Source organism: Mus musculus, chromosome X (assembly GCF_000001635.26).
Source record: "Mus musculus strain C57BL/6J chromosome X, GRCm38.p6 C57BL/6J".
NCBI lineage: Eukaryota > Metazoa > Chordata > Mammalia > Rodentia > Muridae > Mus > Mus musculus.
Genome location: NC_000086.7, coordinates 78,447,064 through 78,459,220, shown reverse-complemented (window position 1 = coordinate 78,459,220; position 12,157 = coordinate 78,447,064). Strand labels below are relative to the sequence as shown.

Here is a 12,157-nt window from a genome sequence, read left to right as displayed (position 1 = left end):
AGTATGTACATCAGGCTGGTCTGCATTCCAAATGCTAGTATCAAGGAGTGCAAATACACCTGAATCATTTGCATTTTATAAATTATCACATTCCTATTGTTCCAGGGCTGACCAATGGAGTTTCTCTTTAGCTGCTTTCTTTACACCCTATGTTTGCAACTCATTTTAAAGTTCACATAACTTGTTTATATTCTGATTTGTTGCTTTCTTTACCAAAGTGGATATCTCTCTGCTCTCTGTTTTACTGAAAATCTGAATAAGAGCAGTGAGCAATCACTATGTCCCAGTTTGGATGTCATTTTCTCTTGAAATTTCTTCCACCAAATAACTTAGTCCAATACTTTTGCATTCAACCTCACACAAATTTTCAGAAAACTGCTCAAATGGCCTGAGTGTGTAGTATAAGTAGCCAGAATCCATCTTCCCAATGGCATCCTTGTTCCCCTCTGGAACCTATGTACTGAGCCTCCCCTGTCCTTACTTATTATCTTATTTTGGTGTGTAATTTTGTAGACTTTAGATCCATGGTCCATTCATTTCTGCTTATAATATGGTAGGGAAGGTTTATCTATCTAGCCTACAACTACAAACTCTTCCACATTCTTGCCATAATTTTTTTCCACATAAACAACACATGGACAGATTTATGACTGCAATTGGCCTATTTCTTGGTACCAGTTCTCAGTATTAGTTACTGTCTTATTGCTGCTATCAAATATCTGACAAAAAGAAACTTAAGGAAGAAATGGTTTAGTCAACCATACAATGTGTGTGGGGAAGGCATAATATGGATAGAATAGATAGTAATTCTATCTATAGTGACAGGAAAATTAGGAAGCTGGTCTTATTGCATCTATAGCCAGGAAAAAGGGAAAGATATTCATTCAATGATAGTACCCAGGTGATTTTCTTCATCTTCTTCTTTTTTTTAATTCAGTCTAGAACTCTCACCAGTGGAGTAGTACTTTCAAAAATCAGAGTAGGCCTCTCATCCATAATTAAACCTCCCTGAAGACTAAACCACCCACCAAAGAGTACACATGGAGGAACCCATGGCTCTAGCTGCATATGTAGCAGAGGATGGCCTTGTTGGTCATCAATGGGAGGAGAGGCTCATGGTCCTGTGAAGGCTCTATGCCCAGTGTAGGGGAATGCCAGGGCCAGGAAGCTGGAGTGTGTGAGTTGGTGAGCAGAGGGAGGGGGAGAGGGGAGGGGACAGGGATTTTCAGAGTGGAAACCAGGAAAGGGGATAACATTTGAAATGTAAATAATGAAAATATCTAATAAAATAAAGAAATTAATTGATTAACACACCTTCCTGAAAATACCCTCAAACCACAAAATCTAAGCAACAAATATTCAAAATATTAGCCATTAGGAAATAGTTCAGGTTTAAACTATAACCATTTTATTCCTTCCTTGCTAAGTCAACAGTGATTTTGAAGCAGTGGCAATATGTCAAGTTCCAAGAAATAAATCATAATAAGTATCACCATAAGTCTACATTAAGCATGAGAACCATGTCCCTTCAAGATACTTGCTTTTTTGATTGATTTGTCCTGCTTCTGTGATGACTGTGCATGAAGTAAATGTTAACAACCAAGCCATCCTCAGCAGTTCAAACTGACTGCAAAATCACCCACTTCTCTGCCTCCCCAAATGGGTTCTGAGATAATCAAATAAATAAATTATGAACAATTAAGGGGGCTGTACAGATGGCTCAGCTGTTAACAGCCCTTGCTGCTCTTCCAAAGGACCTGAGTTTGGATCCCAGCACCTATGTCAAACAGTTGAACTGCCTGTCACTCCATCTCATGGATTCCAACACAATTTCTGGCCTCCACACATTGGAAAACATTCACACATACATTATTTTAACTCTTAAAATACAGTTCTATGTGGGGCAAGTGGAACTGTGTCACCAGACAAAAAACTTGGAAGTTTGAGTGGATTCAGAAACCCCAGTAAATTCTCATATCTGAAAACAGTAGGCATTGATTTCATCTATTCCAAATCCAGTTCCTGTCCTGGAGCACGTGACAACAACACCCCATATGCGGATCCTGACCACTAGTCACAGAGTTCTCTGTGCTAATAAGGTATCTAGATGGGCTAGCCCAAGCGTTTAGCCAATAAGCTTCCCTTCCCGGACATTCCTTCTGGTAAAAGGTATTTAATCTCTACTTTAATATTTCTCTTCTAGCTTTCTGCATTAATAACACTTCATATAATTAAATTCTGTATTCCAAATGTCATTATATATACTGAAAATTACCAGTTGTAAAATTAGTCATTGTATAAAATGTATAGAGTATTAAAAGCATAAGATGTTTGTTTGTGTGTTTGTTTATTTTAAAAAAACTGTATGAGAACATAGCTTCCTAGCATGTGAGAGGTCCTTGAGGGCCCACCCTAGCACCACAACCCCAGACTTTATATATAGGTTTCATGAGTTTTAGTTTGCGACTTATAGTGTTAATAGAAGTGAAGTAAGAATCATTTGATTATATTACAATTGTTTTATCATCCTAAAATAAGTAAATAAATGCTACTTCTGGATACATGGGGCATTTTTTTCTTCTTTCATTCCTCCTCCTCCTCGTCCTCCTCCTCCTCTTCGCTTATTTTTTTAAGGAGAAGTTGTCTATCTCACTATGCCTAGCTAGAATATTTTTAACCTTGCTGATTCCTTCCTAATTTTCTATTACTTATTTTTGTTTTATGTGTCCTTAAAGTCTTTTCTCCGTGTGTATATTTGAGAACTACTTGTGTGCAGTACCCAAGGAGGTCAGTAGAAGGTGATAGATCTCCTGGAATTAGAATTTTGGACTATGGTGATATGTTATGGATTGCTAGGAATTAAATTCAGGTCATCTGGAGAAGAGCAAGTGCTCTTAACTGCTGAGCCATGCCTATCAGCCTCTTCCTGAATCTTAAACTGTTTTAGACTCATCCATTTTATTTTATGTGATGAATGTTTTTCCTGTGTGTGTGTTCCGTATGTATGCCTGATTCCCTCAGTGTTCAGAAAAAGGTGTCAGATACCCTGAAACTAGAGTCAGAGTTGGTTTTGAACCACTGTATGAGTACCAGGAACCAAGAACAGGTCCTCTGTAAGAGCAACAAATGCTCTGAACCACCGAGCTGTCTTTCCAGTCTCCTTGCTGATTTTTAAACTGAAATTAATTATTAGTATTTACATATCATTTAGAAAATAATATAAAATTTTATAGGGCATCCAAGTTAATCATAGAATCACAGAAGTTTGCAGTAATCATGCCCCTTAGAGAGGATATCATTTTGAATCATTGCAATGTCCACAAGTACATTAAATGCTGTATGGGTATAAGATTGTAAACATCCCATTTTAGAGTCCAGAATCTTTCTTTAGAAGATTTGGTATTTTATGTAAAGGCTTATAAACCTATAGTATATCTGATTTTAAAATCCCAAATGTGGGTCATATTGGAAACTGAATATATCAGAATTTTAAAAATAGTCATATTTTGGATATGAAGTATCCCTTACAGGCTCATATGTTGAACTCTTTATCCCCAGCTGGTAGAATCAATCATAAAGACATGATTAAGGGACAGTAAGATGACTCAGTGGATAAAAGTACTTGATGCCAAGCCTCATGATGCAAATTCAATCCCTAAGGATCACATGATAAGGAGAAAAATGACTCTTAAACATTGTCCTCTGATTTTATATATATGCTATGCCATGGGTACATACACACCATAGAAAATAAACTTTTTAAAGAAGTGATTATATTATCAGGCTTCTGACTTAATCAATACAATAATTTACTTGGTGAATTCATATTAATGGAAGGTGGTGGAAATTTTAGGAGGCAGAACTCCATAGAAGGGAGAAGGGCTCTCAGGCAGGTTTGTTGGGTGCTCTGTTTTATACTAAGGTATATTCCTCAATCCATGTTTGCTTCTTGGTACCATGAAGTATACTCTATAGCACCATACCTGTCATTATGAATTTGCCTCAGTGCAAGTACAGAGACAACAGAGGCAGGAACAATAGACTGAAGACTATGAAGCCAAAATCCAATAAAACAAAACAAAACAAACAAACAAACAAACAAACAAAACAAAATTCTTCCTTCTTTAAAATTCTTTTTCTTCGAAAAACTTCTCAATGATAACACAAAAGTGACTAACACAAAAAAGGAAGAAAATAATAACAAGGGAGGATGTGAATGGCACTGAAGGTTCCCTGAATCAAGATATAGATTAAGTTAGTCATTTGGAAGCAAAGGCTTAAGTAGACATATCATTTATTATAATCATTACTATTGAGAGTTTATATATAGGAAATGTAGCTAGATGTGGTGTATGTGCTATCTGATTTACTTTTTAAACAATTTCTAGTAAAGATAAAATTATTTCAGTCCAGTGTAAACTACCAGTCCTGATAGCTGTTTGGGAAATCACAGTGCCCAATGTCCATGATAATGGTATTTCAGTTAATTAGAATTCTGGAGTTAAGTCAGATAGCATGACTTATATAAAGATACTTTTATAGACTTGAGGCCCCAGAGAAGGAGGAGGTATAGTGGTGAGGGCACTATCTCAGAGGCAAGTGGGAGGAGGAATGGGATGAGGAACTGTGAGAAGGGAGACTGGGTTTGGGAGCAATGGGTGGAATGTAAAGAAATAAAATAATTTAAAAAAATCTATTGTCCCACTATACAGGTAAAGAAATTAAGGCTCAAGAAGAAATGTGATATCTTATAATTACATGAAGTTTCCTTTGCATCTTCTAAATAGTTTCCAACAAACATGTAAAGTTTTAAATTCCCAATATTTTTCATTTGGAATTTAAAGTCTACGTTCTAGTGTACAGTGACAGAATTTCTGCACTACCCTAATGGTTCTTGTGGGAAGACTATGTATTTTATTCATAGGTAACATCTGTATATAAAGCATTATAGTTGATAAAAGGGGTGAGGGAGGAATGTATGTTGAGCCCCCCAAACAAAACTATTAGGAATCAAGGTATATATTTGCTAAATGTTTGGTACTAAAAGCCTTAACCAGCAGATAGTATCAATTTTGATGGGGCTTACATAAGAATCTCAGATTTGGATATGGAGAGTGACAGTTCATAACCACATATCTTATGTGCTTATACTTACTTGCATCTCTATATTACAAGTACTCTAAAACATACCCAGTCCTTTGGCTTATATTTTTAAAGGTAAATGAATTGATATTACCTTTAAAAGAGAATAACTCAGCTCTTAATTGTCTTTCTGCTTTGTATATACATATGTGTGTGTACGTGTTCTTTGTGTGATAAGGATTCAACTCAGGTTCTCATGCTTGCATAGCAAGCACTTATCTACGGAAACATCTCCCTACTCCTTTAATTTTCACTCTAAAACACAACAGCTAGACTATGATTCTCTCCTGAATCTCTGGTTCATACTCTTAGAATGTCTCAGCTATGAAAGTGTAAATAACTCTAAATCTTAAAGAGCTTTGAGTTATGACTATTGTAGGCAGCATCCAGAATGAACATGATGATCTATGGATAATTCCGACTAATAATGGTTTCACTTACAATTTTTCAACTTTACAGGGGTGTAGAAATGATATGCATTTAGTAGATACTGTATTTCAGCTTTTGAATTTTGAGCTTTTCCTTATCTATCACTGTTCAGTAACTCACTCTTTGTGGATACTGGTGAGTACCAACAAATGAACTGCAGCCCATTGCTATCTCTCAGTCAGCTATAGAACCATAAGAGACTTGAAACTTCAGTGTACTGAGCCATAAGCTATGATGGTTGATAGTTAGGTTCATTAAATATAGCAAATTAGTGTTGTTTTTATCTGATAAACAGTTTCTAATGATGGACTTCTCAATTATTTACTGGTATGGAAAATAAGGCTCTCACTTAACCTAACACATCTGATTCTGGTTTTTTTTTTTTTTTTGTCAATATCTGAACACAAGTATTTGTTCATACTTAACCATGGTTTGACCATATTGATATTTTTTACCTATTTTTTTTTGTATTTATAGAAGGAGTTTTGGAGCACCTACACAAAAGCACAACAAGGAGAAACCAACAGAGGAAGTGACTGGTTTCAATTTTATCTTACTTTTCCATTAATCTTTGGCCTCTTCATTATTCTCCTTGTCATCTTCTTAATCTGGAGATGCTTTCTAAGAAACAAAACTCGGAGACAGACAGTGACTGAAAGCCACATTCCTTTCCCTCAGCAACTTAACATCATCACTCCACCTCCTCCACCAGATGAAGTCTTTGATAGCAGTGCATTGTCTCCAGGGTTTTTGGAATATGTTGTTGGGCGTTCAGATTCGGTTTCCACTCGCCTTTCCAACTGTGATCCCCCACCTACCTATGAGGAAGCCACCGGCCAGGTGAACCTGAGAAGGAGTGAAACAGAACCTCCTTTAGACCCACCACCAGAATATGAGGACATAGTCAACTCCAGTTCAGCTAGTGCCATTGCTATGGTGCCTGTGGTCACCACCATCAAATGAAGCTGCAAAACTTTTTTTTTTTTTTTACTTTAATCATTTCTAAAATACTAATGGAAAACTTTCTAGCACTTTAATACTACGTAAATGTGCATTGACTTATTTTATTAGACTCTTAGAGCACACCACTTCACATTTACTGGTTTGATTTATCTTTGGTTTTGTCTCTTACTATAAAATCATTATCTGTGTTAGTTTTTACAAGAGGAAACATGAAGGAAAGACATTGTCGGTGGCAGTCTTTATGTACTGTAAGGAATACACATGTATGCATATAACCAAATGTGTGCCATCCAATTTGTGTACAACTAACTTCTACCACATCACCCATAAAGAGAGCATTACTCACAAAAATTGAAAAGGCAGGATTCATAGACAGTGTATGTGATAGACAGCAACATGCATGTTTTCTAATTAAAGATATCAGTTAACTACCTATTTCTTCTTTCATGAAAGGAAAAAATATGCATGAATTCATCCTCAATTTTAGAAACATCTCAAACAGAGAGACAGAGAAAGAGCATGTAGCATTTAGTATATGTACTTGATTGTAGTATATAACAAGGAAACCATTGATCATTAGTGTCATTTTGCTTATTTTGTACTAGAGTTTTCCTTCTTGGCTGATTACCAAACACTGCTCCATTAAAATTGTCTTAGCATCTTTGGATGTTTCATGCCACTCGTATTAATATCTTGCTTGCAAGTATTTCTAGGTAATGAAATAGTGTTTGTGTTAATGACAGGGAGTAGGTACTGACTACTCCATTCCTCATCATGTGGTTGGTAATAATTTTTTTCCACTAATTTTTTTCTCATTGCTACTGTAGACTCCCCATATACTCAAGAATTTAGCCAAAATCAAATTCAAATCATTTTTTAATGTTTTACACAGGTTAAAATCTTATTCTCCAAATTATTAGTGCACAATTTTCATTTAGTTATAAGCTGTGACTTTTGTGTTAATGTTCTGTTGATAGAAGATTTTTAGAATATCTGCTATAGTAAATGTAAACTAAGTTTAGTTTAGTTCCACATAGATCTCATTATGTTGCCTTTTATATTCTATCTTTTTTTTAACTTCAGTAGTTTTGCATCTTTTTCTTCGAGGATAGGGAGTAGGTTACAAATGAATTGTCAAAATAAACTATTTCAGAAAGTATTGAAAAAGGTCAAATGAGATGGCGTGTATACAAATAATTTTGTGGTATGAAGAACTGTTTAACTGTAAGATCTTAATGTTATTATTGTGCTTATTTACATTTCTTCCCATTTCCCTAGAATTCTATCAGAGCTTTTACATAATGAGAAATGTAACAGGCTGCTCCATAGTTAATATTTTCCTAAGTTGAATGTATGGACTATTACTTACCTTCACACATTATCTGGACTGTACAAAAGCTGTGCCAATTTAAGTACATTTACAAGTGCTGTATTGGATGAAGAAATGCTGGAATTTACACTAAAGTACATGAATTAGTTAATAGGTATGATAGGTGAAAACGTATTTGTATCTTGATAATGGTCTCCACATGACAATATTGCTTTAAATATTTTTCCTTACTATATGATAATTGTCTGTTTCTAATTAAATCTGAAGTTAGAGATGTTTGATCCAGTGTACAAGAGAAGTTATGGGTTGTTTATAACTGAAAATTAAGGCTGTTTGTGTGTGTGTTACACTAATATTAGCCATTAGATGAGACTAGCAATTTTCAAATTGTGGCCCATAAATCCTAGGAGTTACCTGACAGTCTTTCATGAAATCTGTGAAATCAAAATATTTTCATCCTATCTGAAGACATTGTCTCTTTATTCTTGTTCTCTCAAAACAGAGTTAAACAATGGAAAACAATACAGTTATCACACACCTTTTTAAAAATACAATATAGCTATTTTCATAAAAATATCATTTGTATTGGCATATATTTTTAATTTTTAGCTGAATTAGTCTTTAATTTTTTCACTTCATTTCTAACATGTTAAATATTGATAGATAAAAATCTCAAAAAATAAAAGTTCTTTGGAATCTAGATTCCCCCAAGAGTTTAAGGAGGGATCCAGAAATCCAAATTTTAAGAACTACAGGATTGGACAAAAGAGCAAGGCATCCTGTCACTAAGTTAGGTTTTTGTTCTTGTAAAGTTACTTTATATTTTGAAGTCTCAATATTGGATTTACCACTGTCTGAATGAAGTAGAACAATGAATGATGGTTCTTGAAATAGAAGCTAAAGAAATTGATTAGTAATGACAGCTGTTTAGATTGTTGGTCAGAGAAAACACTATTTCATAGTAATTAATAGCTGTACTAACCATAAATTTTATGGCAGCTTTTCTATAAGAAAAGTATAATCAAAATACTACTTCATGAACTTTTATTTTACACTTTTTGTTGTGTTTGAGTACAGTTTAGGTTTCATACTTTTAAAATTCCCTTTGCTACCCCTTCTGGTTTTATAAACTGAGTTTCTTAACATTTATTATAATTAAGGGGCTTATCTGGAATAATATATATTTTTATGCTTTGCATTTCCTATGTGATTGATACTGCATTTGCCTTTGATCATTTTTAATGAAGATTTATTTTTGCAGAATATACTTAATATCTTTCTAAGCAGTAAGTAAATGGAATTAAACAATTTATATTTAAATAATAAGATCTGCTCTAGGTTCCTCCAATAGTATGATTTTCAAACCTCCACCTACATTGCTTATATGTGGAATCCTTGAACTGGCACTTTTTGCTTGCCTGCTCTAAATGTCACAATAAATTAAATGTTTTAAATAATAAATATAATGATTGGTTCTTTTCCTATTGACTAATAAAAAAGGGAGCTGTTAATGTTTGTTGATTGCTAATGATAACATCTTCAAGATTGATAATCTGATCCAGTAACTACAGAGGTAGCTTTAACTTAGTTCTGTGTAAATAGCATGTATTTTATTACAATACTTCACATTTTCAAATGCTTGGTTTACATTAAATTATATTTAACTTTTTATGTTTATACTAGATACAATTTTCTTATGTTTCTGTGTTTTTGGTATGCTAAATAAAGCTATTTTTAAACCCAACAGCTTGTTTTTCTTATATATTAATATGATTAGATGGTAAAAACACTGAATAAACTCTTAATAATTATATTCTTTTAGTTAAGTAAAACTATTGTATTTTTCTTATGAATTTGTAGGCTATCACTGTACAGAAATCAGAAATAATTTAGTGAAAAACCTCAGTTTTCTCAGCATTAAAAACTTTCTATACTACTTTTTAATTACTTAAATAAGTGGAAACACATCTGTCTCATGTAAGATCCTTGCTATTATGTATTTTGTTAATTTGTGATAACAGTGAGTGACTTCTACAGATATATTTTTTTCTTTATAAACATAAGTACATAATGTTTATTTGAAGTACCAATTTACTATAAGTCTATCCTTTACCGTGGCCCTTCCTCGTTTAAGACAAATTAAAAATCTACCACGCAGGTAGATGCCACTGCTGTATGATGGTGGGAACACCAGCTTTCTGCTAAAACATCAACATCTAGGGTAGGAAGCAGGGAGGCAGCGGTGCCAGGGATCACAGCCTGAGTGTTAGTGCTAACCACAACCAAGCCTTCCTCAGCCACTGGACTGGGCCATAACCCAGAGCCACAGCAAGGCTTTTCCTCAGCCCTGGGAATGGCGAGCTTCTGGACCTGGTGGACTACTTCTCCTTTAAACAAGAAGAGCTGAGGGACTCACACTTTCCAAATTCAAAATCAATGGAAAAGAAAATTAAACTATCTTGTGCTTTTATTAAAAGCTGTCATAAAAGGGAACACACACAACAAACTTTTGCCTAAATACAACACGAGGCTAGACTGGCTACGAAGGGCAATGCTGGCCCTCCCCACACCCTCCAGATGCTGACACCAATTATGGTCTGCCGCAGACCCTCTGGGCCCCTTTGTCTGCGTGGAACAGGTCTCTAGTCGCAGGTGGACAAAGCGTAGGATGAGTGACAAACAGACGCACACAGGAGAGTTCATGTGGAATCTGAGTGTAATTTTTCAAATCGAACATCAGACTTTTTATGCAGAAGACAATAAGGAAGTTGGGTGATATACCCGCAAGGTACAAATGAGGTAACCGGATGCTTAATGACTCTTACACAGAACAGAGGAATGAAAACGCAAAAACTGGCAGGAACTGGACAATAAAATAACTGAGACAGAGTCAGCCCTATCTAAGGTCAGCTATAGTCTTAGAAGCCAGGTGTGAGAACTTTTCACTCCTAGGGCAAGGGCTTTCACACCCAAGTCATGGTTCTAACTAGGGAGTTCCGTTCTAGCTACCATCTCATGAATAATGCAATACTCTAAAACCACAGCTGGATCTACTTCCTAAACCATTGTAAATTCCTGTATATGGGAGCGACTTGGCTTTTATTGATAGTGTAACCAGAGGCTAATCTAAATGTCACTGTATAGCTCAAGGATGTTCTAGGACTGTTGGAACACTGGCGGAAGGCTTTAGCTATGTCAGAATTCAATCTTAAAAGGCACTTATAATAAGATGATACTGAAAGAGAGCACGTGGATCCATACACTAGACTAACGCGGGAATGGAGAATTAAGGGAACGCCAGACTCCAGGAGGAGAGCTTCCTTGAAACTCTTTTTGCCTCATGAGCAGCTTTTAGGCATCCCTGCCTGACAGGCTGACTCGGCCGGAGTGCCGTGGCAACCGTCCACTCCACTGAACCCTCAGAAGGAGCCCTAGGTCTGCAGAGTGGGCCCTGGAGTAGCAGGCACCCACAGGTAGGTAGAGAGGGGGCTCCAAGTCCAGATCCTGCTGCCTGCTAGCCTTTTTGAGAGTAGTAAAGCGAACACATATCATAGAAACTACCGTACATGTGTCAAAGCAAGATGACAAGTATTTTACAAGATGTTCTTTATACAATATAACTGCAGAAACATGCAGCTTTTATAACTACAGAAGCCAACTTATAAAATTAAACATTTTAACTTCTTCTGGCTCCTTTTCCTGCTCCCTAATGGCTTGTCTGGTTTGTGGGTGGACTGGGCTCCAACACCCCTCTGGACAGAGCCATTAAAGCCAGGTCATTGAAAGCAGGACTCCAGTCTCTATGGGAAGTGCCTTAGTTGACTTCTTTTTTTTATGAAGCATGATGGCAGGGAAGGGAAGCCACAATGGAGAGAGTCCAGGAATAGCTCCAGAAATTTCCCTCTACTCTGCCACAATCAAGTCAAAGCCCACACTGTCCCAAGATGCTGGTGAATGCAGAATTCTGTGTGGCACTCGCTGATGCTGTCACCTGAGAGGGAGGAGAAAGAAGAGACAGTGCAGACATAAAGAAATAGGACTGTGTATAAATATAAATTTAAAAGATCCACACCTCACCCAGCATGGCCAGATGACACACCTTCCTACTGTGGGGTACAGCACCCTCTGAGACCAGAGGGCTTGGCACTGTTGTAATAAGGTGGGAGGAGGAAGAGGAGGAGAGCAGGGCAGAGCTCACAGATAGATTTCTTTTAAGCTGGCTTTTTCCTGCTTAAGATAACTTCCTTTTGACATTTTGGCATAAAGATAACGCATAATTAAAATGTTATGACC

At 36.1% G+C, this 12,157-nt stretch overlaps 1 protein-coding gene across 16 annotated transcripts in view; it reads left to right on the top strand.

The window, feature by feature from the left end:
* Nucleotides 1-9,611, top strand: part of Prrg1 (proline rich Gla (G-carboxyglutamic acid) 1) — a 134,305-nt gene extending 124,694 nt beyond the window's left edge. For 13 of the 16 annotated variants that reach the window (XM_006528143.3, XM_011247634.2, XM_006528144.3 and 10 more), the window contains one exon: nt 6,049-9,608. In XM_006528143.3, the coding sequence (XP_006528206.1) occupies nt 6,049-6,534 (486 nt within the window). In that variant the 3' untranslated portion in view covers nt 6,535-9,608. Of the gene's footprint in view, nt 1-6,048 lie in introns of all 16 variants that reach the window. The other 3 variants (NM_027322.2, NM_001289683.1, NM_001164275.2) reach the window with 1 other exon arrangement.
* The last annotated feature ends 2,546 nt before the right edge of the window (nt 9,612-12,157 follow it).